The 23,171-nt window shown below is 37.4% G+C and overlaps 3 protein-coding genes across 3 annotated transcripts; all 3 read left to right on the top strand.

Annotated features, from left to right (window-relative positions):
- The first annotated feature begins 873 nt into the window (after positions 1-873).
- LOC110776750 (exportin-2) lies at positions 874-6,153 on the top strand. Its single transcript, XM_021981320.2, has 3 exons — positions 874-1,069; positions 1,679-4,606; positions 5,666-6,153. Exon 2 carries the CDS (start codon positions 1,679-1,681, stop codon positions 4,595-4,597), a length of 2,919 nt encoding a protein of 972 aa, XP_021837012.1. The 5' UTR covers positions 874-1,069; the 3' UTR covers positions 4,598-4,606; positions 5,666-6,153.
- Positions 6,154-10,794: 4,641 nt separating this feature from the next.
- LOC110781381 (glycine-rich cell wall structural protein-like) lies at positions 10,795-12,306 on the top strand. The gene has a single exon (XM_021985576.2). It carries the CDS (start codon positions 10,795-10,797, stop codon positions 12,304-12,306), a length of 1,512 nt encoding a protein of 503 aa, XP_021841268.2.
- A 2,554-nt stretch (positions 12,307-14,860) lies between these two features.
- Positions 14,861-21,393, top strand: LOC110776740 (putative disease resistance protein RGA3). Its single transcript, XM_021981297.2, has 3 exons — positions 14,861-20,033; positions 20,160-20,248; positions 20,884-21,393. Exons 1-2 carry the CDS (start codon positions 16,423-16,425, stop codon positions 20,200-20,202), a joined length of 3,654 nt encoding a protein of 1,217 aa, XP_021836989.2. The 5' UTR covers positions 14,861-16,422; the 3' UTR covers positions 20,203-20,248; positions 20,884-21,393.
- The last annotated feature ends 1,778 nt before the right edge of the window (positions 21,394-23,171 follow it).

Below are 23,171 nucleotides of genomic sequence, written 5' to 3'. Positions count from 1 at the left end.
ATAATAAGTTCAATTTAAGGTGCGTTCTTTTTCACTTGATGAAAGATGGACTTATATGTATTGAACTTATTGTGGACCTGATTGACCTTAAAAGTGTGTTTTTTCAATTGATGAACGATGCACTTATATTTATTGAATTTAATGTGGACCCGATTGACCTTATAGGACGTGATTGTTACTTATTGTCGGATCTGACTAGACATGATTACAAGAGAGTAAACTTTTAAACCTGATTGAAACTTATAGACTCGATAGGATCTTATTGTGACTTAACTTATTGGAGCTGCAAATTATTTTTTGCAAGGTGATTAATATAAATAAGTTGGTTAAATAAAGCACAAACTTAGCAAACATAAGCTTTGCTAGAAGATGGGGCGGTCATCATATAGCGTTCTAGTGGGCTTTGGGCTTGCTATCTTCTGGAGGATGGGCGTAATCATATATTGTCCGACTAATCATCATTACCACAAATCGTTAGGTCTCTCTCTGAAAGGACTGTATCCTCATGTGAGATCTTCCGGTACAAGATCTTCTAAAAGATCACAGTTCTAAAGGAGAAATACCTCTTTTTAGTTTAGTTTGTTATGTACTTGTTAAATTTCTATTATACTGTTTATTAATGAATTGATTGTACTTTAAAAAAAATGCGGGATTAGAAAGTCCAATGCAGTAGTAATAAATTTTCTTATTTCGTATCTTTGGATAAGTTAGTACAGTTTTGAGAAAAGACTATCCCAACTTTTATCGTACCCTTCTATTGAAAAAATAAAATAAAAAACTATCTTTGTTTTTGGGTTTTTGAATGGGCTAATAATGTAATTTATAATTTTTGAATGGGTTTTTAAATGGGCTAAATGTAATTTATAATATACTTTTTTTGAATGAAAGAAAAATAAGCAAATGCAATTTCTCTCTCCTCAAACTCCAACTCGCTCCCGCTGCTTTGCATCTCCTCCTTCCTCTTAAAACCCTAACTACTCTCCTCCAAGAAAACCACCATCTCAAAGCTGTATCGCCACCTCTATTCGGCGGCGCCTCTCCAACCACTTCTCCGCTGCTTCTATTCTCGGTATGTACTTTCTTCGTTAATCTATTTTGCATCCATTTTTTTGGATTTTCTCTTGATTTTATTTGTATCCATTGTTTTTTAGGATTTTCTATTGATTTTATTTGTATGTGAAGATCCAATAAGTGTTCATTCTAATGTGCGAATGATGCATTTTTCCTGATATGATGGTTTCAATTTTCAAATTGTTAAATATACTTCGTATTCTGTTGGGTTTGCTTTAGTGCTGTTTAATGTCTAATTCGTTATACCCCTTTCATAATTGTAATTCAAAATCATATTATCCTTTTCTGCATCGGGCTAATTACTGATTAGTTATATAGCTAAATTATTTCATCATCAAATAACTTTTTCTAGTTAGGGTTTTTAAATGTTTGTTATTGATGCAGTGAGTGAGTGAAAAGTGAATAATTAATCCCCAAATTAGGGTTTTGGCGTAGCTTTTCAAGGTTGAGGGGTTTGCATTTTATTTTCACATTTGTTCATACTTTCAATTATCCTGTTTATTACCTGATGTGGATTAGCCGAAAACGGGAAATGGAACGAATTACTGAAAAGTGTTATGCAAACCCTGAGCCAAATTATTTTTGTTTTTATTGATTTTGGTTACAGATGGCAATCAACCCAGAAACGCTGCAGTTTCTGTCACAATGTTTTTTGAACTCTCTCTCCCCTAACCCCGAGCCTCGCCGCCAAGCTGAGGCAAGTATTGCTGAGGCAGCTGAGCAACCTAATTACGGGCTGGCTGTTCTTACTCTCATTCGTAGCCCTGGCGTTGGCCCGGAGATCCAGCAAGCTGCAGCAGTGAACTTTAAGAACTATCTGAAAGCTCGATGGGCTCCAGCAGCAAGGCGCTCTGAACCTAATGTTGTTTTGCTGAACCCTATTCCCGATGATGAAAAGAAGCTGATTAAAGAGCATATCGTGTCTTTAATGTTGGATTCAACACCTCGTATCCAAGCTCAGCTCAGTGAGGCATTGGTAGTCATTGGCAAGTATGATTTTCCCAGGCAGTGGACAGAGTTGCTTCCTATGCTCAATAATAGGCTTCAGCAAGCACTCAGTGGTGGTGGTAATTATGCTGCTATAAATGGTATTCTTGGGACTGCCAATTCATTGTTTAAGAAGTTTCGACATGGGTACGGGACAACTGATTTGAGGTTGGATTTAAGGTATTGTTTGGATAATTTTGCTGTCCCATTGTTGCAGTTGTTCTCCCATATTGCATCTCTGATTGACTCTGGTGTCAGTTCTGGTGCTTCTGCGGCAGACTTAAAGTCCCTATTTGAGTCACAGAGGCTGTGTTGTAGAATTTTTTATTCCTTTAACTTTCAAGAGTTGCCTGACCTCTTTGAAGATAACATGGAACCATTTATAGTTGTATTTGGAAAATATCTAACTACTACATACCCATCCCTTGAACAAGGAGGGGAACTGGCTCTTGTTGATAATCTTCGTGCAGCTATTTGTGAACTTCTGACCCTTTATGTCGAGAGGACAGAGGAGCCTTTTGAAAGATATGTGGGTGAATTTGAGAGAGCAGTGCGGAGCCTCCTTGTTACTGTGTCTGCATCTTCAGGTCGTGATCATCTTGCTATAACTTCTATAAAGTTCTTGACAATGGTCAGCAAAATGGCACACCACTACAAGCTCTTCGATGATGCTTCCTTGGATCAAATATGTAGAAGCATTGTCATCCCAAATGTGATGCTTAGAGAAGAAGACGAAGAGCTCTTTGAGTTTAATTATATTGAGTTTATAAGACGGGATATGGAAGGGAGTGATGTTGATACTAAGAGAAGAGCTGCATGTGAACTTCTTAAAGGAATTGCAACTCACTACAGAGAGAAGGTTGCTCCCATGGTGAATAGCGTCATACAGACCATGTTGGCAACAGCTGGTGAGAACCCAGCTTCGAATTGGAAATACAAGGACTCTGCTATTTATCTGGTTATATCACTAAGCCCTGCAAAAGCTACAGGTCCCAATGTTTTGACGGGCTGTTTCGATCTGCAATCGTTCTTTACTTTGGTTGTTGTTCCAGAGTTGCAGAGTCAAGATGTTAATTCATACCCATTGCTCAAGGCAGGTGCACTTAAATTTTTAACAGTATTCAGAGACCAGCTTCCAAAGACTAGTGTCATGCCCTTGGTTCCTGAAGTGTTACGATTTCTTGGTTCTGAGTCAAATGTGATCCACTCTTATGCAGCTATTTTTATTGACAAGGTTCTGCTGGTTAAAGATGAAGGGGGTAGAGCTAGATATTTTGCATCTGATATTGCACCTTTTCTCCCTGTGCTGTTAAGTAACCTTTTTAGAGCTCTGAAGTTTCCTGAATCCGAGGAGAACCAGTATATTTTGAAGTGTATTATGCGGGTCCTTGGTGTTGCGGATGTTTCCAATGATATTGCTGCTAGTTGCATGTCTGGTATGGCTACTATTCTGAATGAAGTGTGCAGGAACCCTAAAAATCCTATATTTAATCACTATCTCTTTGAGGCTGTTGCTGTGCTTATAAGACGGGTGTGTGATAAGGACCCCTCTGTCATAGCACTATTTGAAACTAGCCTTTTTCCAAGCCTTCAGACAATTCTAACAAACAATGTCATTGAGTTCTTCCCATACGCGTTCCAGCTACTGGCACAGCTTGTTGAATTGAATAGACCGCCTTTGCCACCACACTACATGCAGTTCTTTTACCTTCTTTTGCTTCCTGATTTGTGGACCAAATCTGCTGATGTTCCAGCCCTTGTGCGATTGCTTCAGGCTTTCCTTCGGATGGCCCCCAATGAACTTAATCAAGGTGGAAAGCTTGATGATGTACTCAATATATACAGCAAGCTTCTTCCTTCTCCAAGGACAGAGGAACAAGCTTTTTTTGTGCTCAATACAGTTGTTGAGAACCTTGCGTACGGAGTTATTAAGGAATATCTTCCGAAAATTCTGGTTTCTTTGTTGACCCGTCTCCAGAATAACCCGACCCCAAAGTTTGTAAGGTCCTTTCTCATATTTGTGTCTCTCTTTATGGTCAAGCATCGTTGGAACAATCTTGTTGACGCCATGGACAAGATTCAGAATGGTCTGTTTCTTAATATCTTGGACAAGATCTGGATTCAAAATCTTAAACAGATCACTGGTGCCACTGAGACTAAGTTAACTGCAGTGGCTTCTACGAAACTCATCTGTGAATGCCCTGCCCTTTTAGATCCTGCAGCTTCTAAAGTTTGGGGTAAAATGTTAGATAGCATTGTTACTCTTGTTACTAGGCCAGAAGAAGAGAGAGTAGTGGAAGAGCCCGAAGTTCCAGATTTTGCTGAGACTGGGAACTATTCTGCTGCATTTATTCGGCTTTATAATGTTAATAAAAGAGACGACGATCCACTTAGGGAAATTAATGATCCAAAGCAATTTTTGTTAGCTTCCTTGAGGAATCTTCCGGACTTTGCCACTGGGAAATATGGACAAGTTATCAGTGAGAATGTTGATCCTGCCAATCAAGCTGCATTGTCTCAGCTTTTCAACACTGCCTAATATGATCAAGTAATGGTTCCAAATTCCCTTCTTTTATTTTTGGGATTTGAAATAACTTCATGATTGATTACGTCTCTTCCATTGATTGCTGTAAATGAGTTTGCTGCTTTTGTTGATTTGGTTTATCTTGATTACCTGTGAGATTTTTCTTCATTTATCTTAATATTTTCACCTTTAAACTCCATGTAAAGGCTCTTATTTCCCTTGATAAACGAAAATATACCGTTATTTTATCGCTGTTGTTAATTTCATGCGTGCGAAAGAATTTGAGTCTATAAGTAATTGTGTTGATTGGTGATCATGTACGTCAGGGCTGTTTCCAATCTATCCACTCACACACCCTCCTGAATTTTTAGAATTATGCTTATTTAGCAACTGAAGTTTCCAAGACATTTTTGTTGTTAAATTAGTTTACACTGATGTGCTCTTCTCTATGCCTGAGTGATTTTCTCTATCAATGTAGGCATTGAAATTTGAATAATTCATACCTAACTAGAGGTGTTTGCCTTTGAGTATGACTTTTTCTTACTCATGTTCAACTATTGAACCTTGACACGTTGTATTGATGTGGCTTCACTGCTTTGGTTAGCTACTGATGACTGCTGAGCTATTATGGTGTGTCCAGTCTGATTGAATTATACTTCAAATTACTTGTTCAGAGATCACTTTGCACCTTGCTCCTTTTCAAACTTGTAACTTGGTATTTGATGTAATTGTAACTAGGAAAGATACAACAAAAAGAGGATTCTGGTTTGATGTTCTCATAGTTTGAGTGCAGTTTGATTTGTCAAAGGCTCTTTTTGTTAAAAGCCACTTCTTCCATCCGTTGAGTTGTCATTTAGGTCTTTATTGTTGCCTTGTTGGTTGATGGTTTCTACCTTGTGTTACCTGAAACTTAATCTGATTTTTTAGCTCTGTGTTCTGCACCTGCTCTATTTAACCTGTATATATAATATATATCTGAGCATATTCTTTGTTTTGCATGGCATTGCTGAATCTCCAAGGGGTAAATTTATGATCAAGCCAAAAATGTGCAAAATCTGTACTGATTTTCTTCATTTTGTGCAGGATTTATGATCCATGAAGTAATTGCTCTCAGATGAATGCATTTTGGGGGTGTCCATCTTGTGTCTAATGTGGGTGTTCTTTTCGGGAGTGATGCGGTGGTCGAGCATGTCAGAAAAGGGCTGATGGAAAGCAGCATATGCGCACACACATGTTCTCGGCTAATGTCTTCTTCTGTCTTTTAAGTGTTCCATAACTGCAGTTTGATCATATTGATTTTCTCTGCAATTGTGCACTTTAGTATTTCATATCGTCGATATCGAGTCTTACAAGACAGCATTTTGGGGGTTTTGGGAAGTGTTCCATTACTGCAGTTTGATTGTTGACCTGTTCTGCAATTAAGCATCAGTATTTCATATGGAGTGTTACAAAGGGGGGTTTGTCTAAGGGTTGTGAATAGATGTAGAGTGTATCAGTTCGGCTGTTCATTGAATTTGGTCTGTTTTTATGTTGGAAGAGAAATATGTTACAGAAAAAACTCATTTGAGGAATTTTTTGGCTACCACATTTAAATGAGTACACACAACAGTTGTCTGTTGGGTCTTTTAAAAAAAAAAATCTAATTATCTGTTTTATTGAATTTGTTTTGGAGATTGAATTTCATTTGATAGTGGTGATGCCATTTTCTAATGAATGGATTATCTACTGTCATTGCACCAGCAATGGGTGTCAATGCAAGTGTGACGACTGTGCGTTGCTGTTGGACATTGAAGTATACTGCAGCCGCCGGTAGGGGTGGCAATCCCTTACCCGACCTGGTAACCCGACTTGAAGTTACCGAGAGAAACCCCAACCCGAATGACTTGAAATCAATCTGATTTGACCCATTTATCATATTTTGTAGTAATGTTAAGTTTTACAATATTTCTGATATTTTTTTATACAGCTTGAAAACAAACTTGAACCTGATACATTGACCCGAATTGTCACCTCTAATTGCAGGACAGTACTAGGAACCTAGGTACTAGGAACCTAGGTATACAAGGAATAGGAACCTCTGCCTTCTTTAGAAGGTCAAGTTTACAATGATTTTGAAGAATCTTGTTCAAATCATAACATAGACTTTTTGAGGATATTTCCCCCCTTCCTTTTTCTTTCTTCGGTTTTTTTTTTAGTCCGGTGAATCGGGAGAGACACAAAAGCAAATGATGTAAACGAGATTTGAAGTGGCAATTATATATCACTTCTAATATTTAACTAATTACCGCTCTTAGATGTCCATAGTGTGAATATACTCTGTAATATTTAATTTTTTGTTATGTAAAATGGAGGACCTAGTTACACCTGACCCTCCACATCGATCCAATTTAGGAAGGGTACAAAATTACAATACTTCTTTTGGTGTAGAGAGAGCTACAAATGACAACGTGATAATGGTGTAGATGAGATTCGATCTCAGGTCTTTGATATCTGTTGTTGGTCGTTTATTATTGCACTTGAGACTAATTTGACAAGTTGTTATTGAGCTTTTATGGCTTGGTTGTTTGTTATTGCACTTGAGACTAATTTGACAAGTTGTTATTGAGCTTTTTTCATTTATGGCTTAAAGCTAGTTACCTAGCTAATCACAATTATCAATTTGTTTACCAAATACTGTTCAATCCATTAATTTTAGGGCTGTTTAACTACACTAACAAACCATAAGCCAACTAGTAAAAACTAATTAAATTAAAGCTAGTCAGTGGTCACCATGTTACCCTATTTGGCTATTATGTTCATGTTGATGTTGTTTAACAATATCAATTGGGTGATATATCAACATCCAAAATTAAAGCTACATCTACAACAAACAAATATAGTTAGGGTCACATTTTACTAAGAAGCTTTCCTAAGACAATGTTTGGTTCAACTTATAAAATGAACTATTTTCCATAAATTTTCGGAAGGTTTCTCCCAAAATAATTTAGACAATTTCAGACAAAATAAGCTCAGATAAAATAAATTTATATAGGTTCAAATAAAATAGGTTATTTTTTCCAAAACAACTTAGACAATTTTCCATAAAATAGACTCAGATCAAATAAAATTATATAAGTTCAGACAAGATAATTTTGGAAGAAGTTAAATTCAACCAAATATAGGCTAGGCTAAGATCTTCGATGTCACATTGCCTAATTGCAATTAGCACATGCTCAACCACTAAAACAACTCCAACAAAATTGAACTACTAGCCTTTAAAGGGAAAAAATTAAGCATTAGGTGAAATTAATGGGAGAATTGTATACTACTTGCAGTAAAAATTACCAACCCCTAAAATTAGCAAAGAGTGGACCTTGGTAATTAATTAATGTCCATAATTTAATTACTAGCTTGGATTAGAGGAAGTATTAGGGGCCAAGCTAGTAATTAAGGAATAGGATTAATAAGGACAAAATTGACTAAAATGGAACCACTTCTTGGACATTAACTCAAAAAGAAATTTATTTCTATAAATAAAATTATAGCCAAGTATTTGCGTGGCATTCCAATATGAAAGTTTACTATTTTTAGGATAAAATTACAGAAGGTTAGGTGATTAGAATCTATAAACTAATCTTAGTTTGAAATTTTGAGAATGGAGGCAGTTGAGTTTTTAGATCTCCTCTTACCACAATATCTGTTACACTTAATTGTGGACTTAATATCTCTACGCGTATCAATTATTATTTTTTATTTTTTTGTGTTGGAAATGAGTAATAAAGGCAATATAAATTACAGATGAGGGCGAATGAATTCGAATATGAGACCTATCGTATACAAGCCATGTGTCTAAACCACTAGGAAAAAACATCATTGGTACGCGTATCACCTTTTTCTTGGTTATGGGTTTTGTTAATTTTCTTTAGTGTGATCTGAACTCTGAACGAGCCACAAGGACCTTACCAATTATAAATGTGCAAAGAGCTACGTTACTTCGACAATTTGGTCGACAAAGAGTGTAAGGTGTCAGATCTTCCGACCCTTTGGCACGACATGATACCCAAATATATAGTATATCTTGTACGAATTTTATTACATCTAGAGTGTCAGAGGAGTATCGGATCCTTCGATCCCTTGTTGGACACGTGTACGACACCCGAATAAGAGTATGAGCAACATTAGCGTAGAGCATTTCAGAGTTGTTACTTATACCCGATATTCAGTCTTTGCTATTAGGCCAAAACCTCATTATTAATTGTCTTTAGTGGTGGTTAATCTTAGATATATTTGTAGCAAATTGTACGTATTGTTATAAAAACTGATTTTTGGCACACTTTTTGTGAGTAGAGTACGTATAATTTTACTCTTATGATGGATGCAAAAAAATCATTTTATCTCGTCTAATTATTTTAGTAATGAAAGAGAGAAGAAGTATAAACAACTAAAAGAAACGGACAAAAACGAAAACCATACTTAACAAAAGGAGAAAAGGGTATAATACGTAAGTACCATAGGAGTACAAGGATTTTTGCACTTTTCACACCTCACAATACATAGTAGTTGATTAACTTAATTTAATCCTATTATTTCGAAACGGAAGGACTACTTTAGTGACAATCAGGCAGATTGAGCTAAAGATCTTAGCTTGTTGGTGATTCAATAAACAAGTTACTCATATCTTTTAGGAAGATGAACAAGTTATATCAATTTATCATAAAATTTACATTAATATTAGTTATACATCTTTATAAATAATAACACCGACAGTACAGATCATAATAGAGGTTATGGGTTACACTTTATCTAAAAAGAAAAATAAAAAAGCACCACAAATATTGAACTCCAAAAGTATATAAAAAAATCAAGAAATTGGATGTTTGCATATATACCACTACATTCCTAATCATCACAATCTCTTCACTAAGGCCGACATAAGCGTTTAACTGAAATTTAATTCTAGATAGCAATTTTACCATTTTTTCAAAGATATAATTAAAGAATCACATGGAGTATATATGCAATTGAAAAACTACAAATTTCAACTTTAACCTTCATTATAGCTCTATCTTGTTCTTGGAGATATTTAATTAGATTTTGATGCATGTATCCAAGATTCCAAGTAGAGTTGGCAAAAATTTACCCAATCCAACCCAACCCAACCCAACCCCCAACTCAATAATAAATGGTTGTGTCAAGATTTTCAATTCGTTTAATTAAATAGGTCAACCCAACCCAACCTAACACGTTTAATTAAATAGGTTGGGTCAGGTTGAAATTTTCAACGCGAAAACAACCTGCCTAACTCGTTTATGTTCAAACAAGTATGTAATATAGATTTTATTTCTCATTTTCCCTTCAACATTGAATAATTATTTGACATTTTGATTAGTGTCAAATAGAAGTATTAATTTTTTTTCTATGAGATATGCCACAAAAAAATCACCTCGCAATTCTATAGTAAAGTCAATTTACACTTAAAATTGGGAAAAGAAATTAAACAAGTCAACTTCAAGTCAACCCGTTTATTGTTGGGTGGGTTGGGTTGAAAATCTCAACCCGTTTAATTAAACAGGTTGGGTTGGGTTGGAAAAATCTCAACCCGCGTTTATAAATAGATCAACCTGATTTCGACCTAACCCAGCCCATTGCCAGCTTAATTCCAAGTGCGTTTTTCGCTCATCTTGAATTCTCCAAAATTAGCGCGCACACACACAAAAAAAACGCCTTGGGTGACACCTAAATCTAGACGTGCCTAATTATAAGCGTACTAAGGAACAAGATGTACGTTCTTGAAAATTTTACATAAGAATTTTATCATGAAATTAACCCAATATTAAGAAGGTAACATGTTGAAATAGTTTCATGCATTAGGAAAGATCGTACGTAGTGGTTGATAGCAGATAGTTCACTCTCTTAGTGGGTAGAAAGTAGGTATTATTTCATAATCAACATTGAATTAAAATAAGCACCGGCATTAAATGATTTTGTAAAACCCAATTATACTCCAAGGTCAATCAACTTTGACAAAACATCATTGCCTGTTTGCCGCACACAAATACCACGTATAGTGTACTACTATCTACTACTTACTAAGTGGGGTTATTCATGTCGTTTTCCAAACCCTAATTTCACTATAAATAGCCCATGCAACTTCACAAACTTGTATTATTTCAATCATCGAGAAAAAACACAAAGAGTGGTGTTATTGATCGAGTGAGAAAAAAGTTAAAACTATGGTGAAGTTTTTGAGAGCTTTTGGAGTGTCATTTCTAGTGTTATCACTTGTTGTGGTGTTTGTAGGGTTGGCTGAGGGAAGACAATTAGAGGAAAAGAATAAAGTTGATAAGGAGGGTTGTGTAGGAGAGGAAGGTGGTGGTAAAGGAGGGGGTTATGGAGGTGGTCAGGGAGGCGGCATTGGTGGTGGATATGGAGGTGGTGTTGGAGGAGGTCATGGAGTTGGTGGTGGTTATGGAGGTGGCCATGAAGGTGGTGGTGTAGGAGGAGGAGGAGGCTATGGAGGGGGCCATGGAGGTGGTGCAGGAGGCGGAGTTGGTGGTGGCTATGGAGGTGGCCACCAAGGTGGTGGTGTAGGAGGAGGCCATGGAGGTGGTGCAGGAGGGGGTATTGGCGGTGGATATGGAGGTGGCCATGAAGGTGGTGGTATAGGAGGAGGACATGGAGGTGGTGTAGGAGGAGGTCACGGAGGAGGTATTGGAGGTGGGTATGGAGGTGGCCACGAAGGTGGTGGTGTAGGAGGTGGCCATGGAGGTGGTGCAGGAGGAGGTGTTGGTGGTGGATACGAAGGTGGACATGAGGGTGGTGGAGTAGGAGGAGGCCATGGAAGTGGAGGTGGAGGAGGAATTGGTGGTGGTTATGGAGGAAGCCAAGGAGGTGGTGCTGGAGGAGGCCATGAAGGTGGTGGCGTAGGAGGAGGCCATGGAGGTGGTGCCGGAGGAGGAGTTGGAGGTGGTTATGGAGGAGGCCATGAAGGTGGTGGTGTAGGAGTAGGAGGAGGGCATGGAGGTGGTGCTGGAGGAGGAGTTGGAGGTGGTTATGGAGGAGGCCATGAAGGTGGTGGTGTAGGAGTAGGAGGGGGTCATGGAAGTGGAGCAGGAGGAGGAGTTGGTGGTGGTTATGGAGGAAGCCATGGAGGTGGTGCCGGAGGAGGAATTGGGGGTGGTTATGGAGGAGGCCATGAAGGTGGTGGCGTAGGAGGAGGGCATGGAGGTGGTGCTGGAGGAGGAGTTGGAGGTGGTTATGGAGGAGGCCATGAAGGTGGTGGTGTAGGAGTAGGAGGGGGTCATGGAAGTGGATCAGGAGGAGGAGTTGGTGGTGGTTATGGAGGAGGCCATGAAGGCGGTGGTGTTGGAGTAGGACATGGAGGTGGTGCAGGAGGAGGTGTTGGTGGTGGTTATGGGGGAGGCCATGAAGGTGGTGGTGTAGGAGGAGGTATTGGAGGCGGACATGGGGGTAGCGTAGGAGGTGGTGGCTATGGAGGTGGCCATGAAGGCGGTGTTGGTGGTGGGTATGGAGGTGGAGTTGGAGGAGGTTCCGGTGGTGGTGTTGGTGGGGGCTATGGAGGAGGTCATGGAGGTGGAGGAGGTGCTGGTGGAGGATACGGAGGTGGCCATGAAGGAGGCTATGGAGGTGGATACGGAGGAGGAGCTGGTAGTGGAGTCGGTGGAGGATATGGTGGCGGCGCCGGAGGAGGTCATGGAGGAGAATACGGAGGAGGCGGCTACTAAGGTGGAGTTCGCCAATGTATCACTCAAGTTAAGTGTTGCAGTACGCAACTTGCATGCAATCTCCGTTTTTATTGGATGAATTATAGTAGTCAGTTAGTAATTGCATAAGCTAGCCATGCATGCATGATGTGCATGCACATGCAATCATGCAAGGTTAGGTCAGAAATTTGTGGGCGTAAAACTAATAGCTTAGATATGAGAATAAGACCTAATAATGTATCTTTTTCTACCGTAAAGATTTGCAGTTTGCCGGAGATTTGAGAATATGTTGAGCATTTGTATTCACTTCACTATATATCAAAGCAATGTGCTCTTTTTTTCCAGTTCAAGGTTGTTATACATGATTGTTCGTATTTTATCGACTTTTTATTTTTATAAATAAATATGCAATCAGTTAATTATAAAACATTCACCTATAGTTCCCTAATTAAAGACAATAATAATAAGTAATGCATTATAACTTAGCTTGTTAATTTGTCATTTTTTTCTCATCTGGCGGAGGCTGGTATAATGCATTATAATTAACTTACTAATGAAAGACAAATATTGGGAATTGTCATGTAAATACATTTTCCAATTATTTTAGTAGGTTAATACTCCAAATATAGGTTAATTTTACAAAGACATCACTAAGGATTCATGCTCAAATTTTCAGTGTTGTAGTATTCATGATATATTATAAGTATACAATATATCAGAAATGGCGGGACATAATTAAATGGGACAGCGATAAATGGAACAAATTATTGCTACTGATTTTTTTTGTTTCAATTAACTAAAAAACACAACTTGCAGTTAACTCTTCTTTTAAGTTTTAAGTATCATTGATTCATTGCTAATGTGATTACATTCCTAGCAAGTGGTTTTTCACCTAATGTGTTTTGCTCCTGGATTCCTGGACGTAGTACTCCCTCTGTCCCTTAATACTCGCACCGTTTTGACTTTTTGCACTATTCACATAATTCACTTTGACCCTATTTTATTTCTAGTATATGAAAACAAATGTTAGTATATAATATATTGTTGGGTTCATCTTAATATATATTTTCAAAATATTAATATTTTTATAAGTTTTTATAATATGTAGTTAAAGATATTGGTGGTCAAAGTTGTGCATTGGCAAGCGTGTCCAGTCAAAACGGTGCGAGTATTAAGGGACGGAAGGAGTACATTATGTTTTGAACATTTTAAGATTTGACAAATTTTGTGGATTTTGACTGGTGATCAGTAAAATTTTGTGTTATTTAAGTGGGCCCAGATTCTAGATTTCAAATCTTGGCCCATGCAAGGATGCACATGAATAAATCCGGCCCAAAAACTACCTTCTGCCAAATACAAGTGATAAAAAGAGATTTCTCATACTCATAAAACTCATAGAGTCATAGCCCATTAAGCCGACCCATCTAACAAAAAATTTATGTTATTTATATATATTTATTATATATGATACTCCCTAAGTCCCAACTTAATCATCTTACTATTCTTTCACGGATTATTATGCAATAAGTTGTTGTATGCTTATCAGCTTATCTATAATATTTTCTCTATTCTTATTTACATGATACAATTGAATTTGAGACATTATTCACACAAAGCTCATTTCACTTCATTTTGTGGTTTATACTTAACAAAAAATATTGTCGTGTGAGGTCTTATTAGATTCATCTCAATAAATATTTTTAAATATCAACTTTTTATAATTTTTTTTTATCTAAAATTGGAGATATGAATGATTGAAATCGTGGGGTGACAAACGTGCCTAAATAATTGTGCATTTAAAAAAGAACGGAGGAAGTACTAGTTTAATACTTCGTAGAAAAGTATGTGTGGTGGGAGATGGTTGAATGATTTTTTAATTGAATGTGAGATGATATTGGTCATAATTTTAGGTAATGAAAAGAGAGATAATAAAATATTAGTGAATCCTGCCATAAAAGAAAATATAACTACTAAATTGCGACGGACATAAACGAAAGTATGCCAATTAAATTGGGACTGAGGGAGTAACAATATAATTTTTTTTATATGCACAATAATGTAACTCAATTCAAAATTTACTTGCCGTTAAATGAATAATTAACTTATTATGCACAGTAGTTGCCAACTACCTTAGTTGATGAAGTTTTGAGGGAATGAATCCAAACGAATTCCGCCTACATCATTTATCGCCTTACCCTAAACCTGATTAAGACGAGCCCGACCAGTTAGATATTTTTGCGGGTTTGGGCAGAATTTTCCAGCCCGGTTTCCGGGCCCGGCCCGATTTCCTTTTTTGGGCAGGATTGGGAAACAAAAAATACGGAATGCACTTTTTAGTTATAAATTTGACCCAGCCCGAAAAGTCCGGTATTTTAGACCCAAAATTAGCGGGTTTGGGCACAATTTTTTGGCCCGAATCTTGGCCCGTCCCCGACATACCGAACTGTTTTTATGCCCAGGCCCGACCCGAACTCCGCCCGGCCCGCCGTTTGATCAGGTCTACCTTACCCTTATGACCCTCTCTATATAAAAAATAAGAAAAAATTAAATAAAAATTACTTATCATGAACATTATTGTAACTCAATCATGATTCATCTTCTTCGCCTTACCCTTGTGGAATTTAAAGTGGGCAAGTTTGCCACTGCATCATCTTCGGCTCGCCGCACAGGCGCCCACTCGCCCTCCACCTCTCTCAAATCCAGGTAATCTACTTTCTAAAGTTCGAATTTCTCTTTGCATGTTGATGCTTCATATTTAATAGTCCATGTTAATTAGCTTGTTTATTACATCACCGTTATTCTTATTCAATTCATCAAATTTTGATGGATTTGAACGTGTTGCCGTTGTTTAGAATTGATGATTTCTGTACACATTACGGATTACACAATTAGGGTTTCAAATTGATGGAAGATTGAATTGTTGTGTATTTCTGGTCACTGATTTTTCAATTGGAATTGATATTATGATTGGCAGTGCAATTGTTTCCCAATTGAGAGTCGGAAGTTACTTTTGATTGGTTTCATGTTAACTTGGGAAATGTTGGAGGACTTATTCTGCATTTTCCCCCCATAACTTGTAAAATTGTTTCATTGTAAATGTAATTGTTTGTCAATAGTCTGAAAAAATTGGATTGTTTAATCTAATTCAAATTACCACTTAACTTTATCAGGCTTCATTTGGTTCACTGACTGTATTATTTAAGCATTCTTGTTAATAACTGGCATCAATTATGCTGATTTGCTTAAATAATATAATCAATTAACCACTCTTCCTACACCACTCTAATCAATCTGCTACGCAAAGTCATACTCCGTCGATTAACGGCAAGTGAAACGATAAAAAACAAAGAAAACACAAATTAGTGTTGCTAGAAAATTCTGGACACTTTCTTCTACAATACAATAATATACATTCTGTAATTTATAGCCGGGTCTTTTGGAGAGATGTCTTGTGCAGTGAGTAGTTGTGCTTTCACACTATCCCCCCCCCCCCCCCCCCCGTCTCATCAGGCTAAGTTATCTGATTTGCAAGATTGGAGATTGGTGTCAATTTGAATTATCGGATCCGTTCTGGGTTGACTTCTGGTGGGTCTATTCTTTTTGGGTCGGGTTCAAACGTGTCAATTTCTGTGTTGGGTCTGGTTAGGTTGGGTGAAGTCACTATTGGGTTGCGTTGCGTGACTTGGTTCGGATTATTTGTCTGCTCGGTTCAAGTCTGGTATCCAATATGCAAGACTATAGGTCATTCCGAATATACTAAGTATAGTTACAAGGGTTGATGTTGATGCATTAACTACTACTAGTTGTCTACTACTACTATATCATGGACAAGTTGCACCAAAAATATAATATGGACAACTTGTCAATTGGTTGTCTACTACTACTATATCATGGACAAGTTGATAAAACTCTAAAATGGCATTTATGTACAACTTGTCAATTGGTATCAATGTATTAAATTTTACTGGTTGAGTGCTGTTCATGAAAGCTGAGATGCAGGACATTATATGTAGCAGTACTTGTCTGGATGATAGTCACCATATTTCCCCACTACTACCTTCTTCCTTGTAATCTTACTTTTTCCCATCACTTGACCTGCTAATTAATCTTCTGACATCTCGCAAACTGAAAATCCCGATGGCTGAGCTCGGAATTTGCATTGCTGAAACGCTGATTGCAATGGTTGGTTCTACGGTCATCAAAGAGATATGTGACATGTGGGGTTACCAATCTGAACTTGAACAACTCAACAAAACTGTATTCACTATCAAGAATGTGCTCCTTGATGCTGAGTCAAAGCGAGAGCTGTCAAATGAAGCAAGCGGCTATATCGAGGACCTCAAGGCTGCTGTTTATGATGCTGATGATTTGTTCGACGAGTTCCTCACACTTGCTGAGTTGAAGCAACTTGACGGCAACAAGGATGATAAAATGTTCAAAAAGGTACGCCGCTTCTTTTCTTCAAAGAAAAAGGGGGTGAGTCAAGCATATAAAATGTCTCACCAGGTTAAAGACATTAAGAAGCAGTTAGATACAATTGTTGGTACCCATCAAGATTTTGGGCTTAGTGATGACTATAGACCTATTATTAGGAGAAGAGAGGAAACTTTTTCCTACTTGGATGCAAAGGATATTATTGGGAGGGAGAATGATAAGAAGGCTATCATACATATGTTGCTAGGTCCCAATGATGAAAAAGAGGATTTCCGTTTTGTGACTATTGTGGGAGTGGGAGGTTTAGGAAAAACGGCTCTTGCCCAACTTGTGTATAATGATAGAGCGGTTGAAAAGGAGTTTCCGAATCCGACCTTAAAGTTGTGGATTTGTGTCTCGGATCAAGATGGGGAGCAATTTGATGTGAAAGCAATCCTGTGTAAAATTCTAGAGTTAGTATCCAACAATAAACCTAGTTATACCTCTACAATGGAATTAGTGCAGAAACAATTTCAAGAGGAATTGAGAGGAAAGAGATTTTTACTTTTTCTTGATGATGTATGGAATGAGGACCGGAAGAAGTGGTTGGATCTGCAAAAATTCTTAATGTTAGGTCAAGGTGGGAGCAGGATTGTGATAACTACACGTTCGGAGAAAACGGCAAATGTTATAGGAGATAAACATACCTATAAGTTAGAAGGTTTGTCACAAGAACATTCGTGGCGTTTGTTTGAGATGACAGCATTTGAAAAGGTGGATGAACATGTCAAACGTTCCGAATTAGTTGATGTTGGGAAGAAGATTGTTGAAAAATGTTATAGCATTCCTCTTGCTATAAAGGTGGTTGGGAGTCTTCTATTTGGTGAGAGTTTATGTAAGTGGCAATCGTTTAAAGATAGTAGATTGGCTAAAATTCGTACAGGTGATAATGAAATAATGTCTATATTAAAGCTTAGTTACTATAATCTTAGATCCTCGTTAAAGAACTGCTTTACCTATTGTGCATTGTTCCCCAAGGATTTTAGAATAGATAGAGAGAGGTTGATTAGTCTTTGGATGGCACAAGGATACATTGTGCCGTTCGATGAAGGTCAAAGTGTAGAAGATGCTGCTGAGGAACATTTTTTGATTTTGTTGCGTAGATGTTTCTTTCAAGATGTAGTGAGGGATGAATATGGTGATATCATGTCAGTTAAAATCCATGACTTGATGCATGATGTTGCTCAAGAAGTAGCGGGGCAGGAAATTTGTGCACTAAGTTCTAATGAAAACAACTTGAGAAATAAAGTCCGTCATGTGTCTTTTTCTGGTAGATCATGTCCCGAAAGCTCCATCTTTAACAATAAGATTCGTTCTTTTATCAATAAAGCTTGTAAAGAACCTTTAGTAGCCACACAAATAGACAAATGGTTGTGCCTGAGGGTGTTGGACTTGCAGTTCTTGTCCGGTGTTGAAAGTTTGCCTGACTCAATAGGTAAGCTAATACATTTAAGGTATCTTAACCTATCGAGTAGTTTTGAATTGAAGGTATTGGGAGATTCAATTACTGAACTGCATAACCTGCAGACATTAGATTTAGCTCGTTGCACAAAGTTGAGGGAGTTGCCAAAAAGTTTTAGCAAACTGGTAAGACTTAGATACTTGGATTTGAGACAATGTTTCATGTTGAGGGAAATGCCTTCAGGGATAGATAAGTTGACTAATCTCACATACTTAAATTTATTTCTGTGTAATAACTTGTTTGATATGCCTTTAGGCATAAATAAGTTAACTAGTCTTAGAAAGCTACCATACTTTGTGGTGGGTAAGAGAAAGTCATATAAGGAACGCTGTGATGGGGAGCTCAAATACCTTAAAGCTCTCACCGAGCTAAAAGGTAACCTTCGTATCGAAATCCATGATGAGGAAGGCATGAATGATAGTGGAGGGAAGTATTTGAAGAGCATGAAATATCTCACGGAGGTTATAATCGATTTTAGCCGTTGCTGTGGTGGCCATGAAGTTTTAATGGGAAAGTTGGAGCCTAATTCAAATCTCAAGGGTCTTATCTCATGGGGCTACGAGGGTACGAAAATTCCAGGATGGGGAAGAGCAACGGATAATTGGGCTATCTCATTCCCACATCTGGTAAAGATTGAGCTTTCAAATTGTAAGAACTTGGAGTACATACCATTGTTGAGTCAATTGCTTTATCTGAAATCGTTGTCACTTGAAAACTTGTCTATGTTGGAGTATATGGAGAATACAGGCAGTAGATGTAGCAGTAGCGGAGAAGGATTCACTTCATTCTTTCCTTCTCTTGAAACTCTGCACATTAATTGTCATGAAAACTTGAAAGGGTGGTGGAGGGGGGAGGGATTAATTGTGGATGATGAACATCTCTTGATGAGGAGCTTGGGATTTCCCCGTCTGTCGAAATTGACCATACGTGGCTGCCCTAGCCTGATATCATTTCCTCCTTGTCCGAGCCTCGAAGTTTTGGACTTTTGCCCTGGGAATAAAGCATTGCAAATCAGCACAAGGGATTCTGAGAATGAGACTACTACTGCAACTGGAATTTCACAAGATGGCGTCAAATTAAGGATTGTGAAAGTAGATAACATTGGTTATCTCAGATTGTTACACCCACTATGTCTTACTGACCTCTGCATAGATAATGATCCAGAGTTGGAGAGTTTATCACAAGTTGAAGATGTATTGCAGATCTGCGGTTCTTCCTTGCGTTGCCTTACACTTCTGAATCTTCGCAATCTGAGGAGGCTTTCAGGAGAATGGTCAAAGCATCTCACTTCCTTGGAGTCATTAAAGTTGGTCCGTTGCTCGCAGTTGAGAAATTCTGACGAAGACGAAGAGGAGGAGGAGGACGACGACGACGACGACGACGAGGAAGAGGAAGAGGAAGAGGAGGAGGAGGAGGAGGAGGAGGAGGAGGAAGAGGAGGAGGAAGAGGACGATGAGGGTGGCAATACGCCATGGATTTCCCTTCATAAGAGTCTTCATTCTCTGGTAATTTTAATGTCAGAGATGAGGAGTCTGCCCAAGGGGATACAATACCTGACCTCCCTCCAAAGCCTCCAACTTTCATGGTGTAGTAATATGAAAACACTTCCAGAATGGATAGGCTGCTTATCATCTCTTCAATCCCTCTCCATCGAAAATTGCCGTGAACTCAAATCACTTCCTGAATCGATGCAAAACCTTACTTCCCTTCAGAGGCTCCATATAGTATGTTGTCCAGACTTACAAGAACGATGCAGAAAACCCAACGGGGAGGACTTGCCCAAAATCCAGCACATCCCCATCGTTTCTTTCAGGTGAGTAATAACTAAAATGACAACTCCTTCCAATTCGACATCAATCTTGTACTTTTGTGTAATATACTTTTGTGTTTACAACATAATTACCTTTGTCTAATGTTGATTCCATATTTATATTTACAGTTATCACCCTGATCACAAATTCAAAAATGGGATGTACTATTGACATTCCCATTTTGAAATGCTAGATGCTCGCCACCTCTGGTCTTCAGGTTACTATCCAACTCACTCACTGTCTATGCAGTTTACAAGTACATAACATTGTTTTTTTACTCACCCATCTATGTCTGTCATATGCTCAATGCCCATGCAGTGAAATTCTTTGGGGAGGTAACTCTGTCTTTGTGTTCATCAAAATGGGTTAGACTAAGGACATTTGACTTGGATTTTGGGTATAAAGGGCATCTGAAATAAAGTAAACTTGCTGTTATGTTGATCTGGCATTAATAAATATGCAATTAATTTCATAATTCATCCGTAGGAATTTCTCTTGTTTAGGCCGTGCCAATCCAACGAGTGCAATGCAACTGGTTGCATCTTCTTTTAGTTGTTCAAGAAGATAATTATGAGTACTTCTTATCAGCAGTTGGTTGCATCTTTTAATTAGTAGGTCCGTTTGTTTATTGTGTCCCTTCAACTTCCTTCGATGTGCTATCCGAAGACACTATATGCATAACCAGTTTAGGCATTATATTTGCTGCGAACCATCTGAACTCTGAAGAATGTTTATAGTATATATTTTCGAGCAATTCAAATTTCTGAATAGGAAAAATGAGTTTCAAGTCAAAATTTTGCACATTGAGATGGTGTCTTAACTTCAATGTTCTTTTTTTTCCCTGAATTACAGCTTGCGATCATCATTTAGTCAATTTATGGATTCCTGCTTATCAGTTACCAGCATACATTTATACAGTACTCATTTCCTGCGAGGCTTTCACAACACCAAGAACAATGGAACTACTTAATACAATTTTGCTTGGAAGCATTTTTTCTTTCTTTTTGGCAAATCGGCATAGGACAACATCATTGTCTTTTATTGTCAAGTTTCGGTACATAGAAAACTCCGATGTTGCTGTGATGTTGAACTATTGAAGTGGTAGGGGTTATAAATGACATTACTTGTACAAGAAAGGTTTCTGGTTAATCTTCTCAATTATTTGATGCTGTATTTCGATATTTGAAGCTCATGTGTCTATGACTCTATGTGGGTTGATCTAGATCGATACTTGCTGTATATATTTCAGTTAAAATTTAACTGTCATTTCTTAAAGCAACTATTGGTTAGTATTGCAAATTTGCAACTAGCACTTTTTGTGAATTTTTGGTTGTTATGCTATAAAAGTATTACTTTCTTATAGCCTTTTGTTATGGTTCCTGCATCATTTTACATCTACGTTCCTGTTTTTGAGTTGTATGGTATAGAATGATTCATATTTGTGAATGGATTTTCAACGTCCATCACCTATAGTGATTACTACTATCCTACTTTGGTTTAGAACATTACTTAATCCAAGTTAAAGTACTAGTTGACGACTACCGGTGCGCGCAATATGCACCTTTAAGTAGAGGTGATAATCGGGTCGTTCGAGTCAGGTTTGAGTTGGATTAATTCGGATAGGGTTAAGTTTTGGTGAAGAATAAATCGCGTTGATTTTAGGTTTGCGTCGTTTTTAGGTTATTGTCAATATGCTTTTTGTAACAAAATAATCACTAACTATCAAACTTTAACATTGTTTTCGGTTCGGTTTGGTTCAGTTCATATCGGGTGATTCGGGTCGGATATTTTGAGTCAGATAATCAAGTTTATGGTACATGTCAGTTTTATCAGGTCTATCCATAAGATCAACACGATAAGCACGTTTACAAATTTACCAAATTTGGGTTAACTTTTGTTCCAAGTTCCACCATGGAGAACAAAAGGAAACTATCCAATTAAAATAGTAGTATTTGAACAAGAGAAACAAACATTCTAGATCTCTCATTTGTTCTAGTGAAATCCATATCCACTTATTTCCAAACGTACATACATAATCATGTTGACTCCATTATTAAAAAAATTCTTAGCTCTTAATTGTTATTCAAAAATGAATTAAGTAACCTTTTGTATTCTTTAGACAAAATCCACGAGGCAGATCTTATATGGTAGATTGGTGGCCCTAAATTAACATTATGGAGTAGATAGAAATACTCTTAAAAAACCAACTTGCAAAAGTCTAGAATGTTTGTGGCCGACCTATCTTCATAAAATCATACGAAGTATGCATTATTATCTTTGGTCTAAGGGAAAACAATTCGAATGTAGGATGAGCGATGAAATATGGCCTCGTTTTGAGAAATTGCACGTGGTTTATAGTCGTGAGTCGTGACAATATCGTAGCATCGACATTGTTAGAGATCACATTTGACAAATGTCAATAGGTGAAACAATTTATTGACAAAAGTTTTGGGTCAACGTTGAAAGTAAAATCGTGGGTCATCTTCTATTTAACTGAAGTTGTAATTAAGTTACCGTTACAAAGCTCTAAAGAAAGGAAAAGAAAAGAAAAATAACCCTTAAATAGTTGAACACAAATCTGCAATTTGCGTGAGATAAATTACGTGATCAAATCTTACAAGATAGGCTCACTTCATCTTACCCTTTATGGCTTTATGTTACTAACTAGCAATATAATTCATTAATTTGGGGTTATTTTATGGGTAAATAATTGCGATTCGTACTTCTCCTTGTAAGTTATCATCGATATAGGTATAACCCTGAACCCACACAACAATATTCTTGATTAAACATGTTAATATGACCGTATATAATAGAAAATATAGATAAAACTATTACCTATGTTTTATAAAGATGTACCCCTTTGCATGTTACACGATCTCTAATATATTCATATTATATTTGACCGTTGATATCTATAATTCTATATTAAATAAAATTATAATAAGTTGATACTATGTAAATTTACATTTAAACAAATCTAACAAAATAACACTTAATAATGTAGAACCTATTTTTATTATTTGTTAATACTCCGTACATAATATGTATCGTTTTGGCGCCAAGAATAGTTGTTTGTCCTCTCATGAATGGCGACAGAAACCTCTACGCATTTCAATTTGGAAGCTTATTTTTGCTTC

The sequence above is a fragment of the Spinacia oleracea genome, chromosome 5, assembly GCF_020520425.1.
Source record: "Spinacia oleracea cultivar Varoflay chromosome 5, BTI_SOV_V1, whole genome shotgun sequence".
Classification (NCBI taxonomy): Eukaryota; Viridiplantae; Streptophyta; class Magnoliopsida; order Caryophyllales; family Amaranthaceae; genus Spinacia; species Spinacia oleracea.
The sequence above is the reverse complement of the archived record's forward strand: the minus strand, read 5'-3'. Positions and strand labels throughout refer to the sequence as shown.

Coding starts and splice junctions, on each gene's coding strand:
- LOC110781381 (XM_021985576.2), top strand. CDS start 10,795: ATGGTGAAGTTTTTGAGAGCTTTTGGAGTGTCATTTCTAGTGTTATCA.
- LOC110776750 (XM_021981320.2), top strand. CDS start 1,679: ATGGCAATCAACCCAGAAACGCTGCAGTTTCTGTCACAATGTTTTTTG.
- LOC110776740 (XM_021981297.2), top strand. CDS start 16,423: ATGGCTGAGCTCGGAATTTGCATTGCTGAAACGCTGATTGCAATGGTT. Junction 20,034..20,159: donor ATCCCCATCGTTTCTTTCAG/GTGAGTAATAAC, acceptor TTATATTTACAG/TTATCACCCTGATCACAAAT.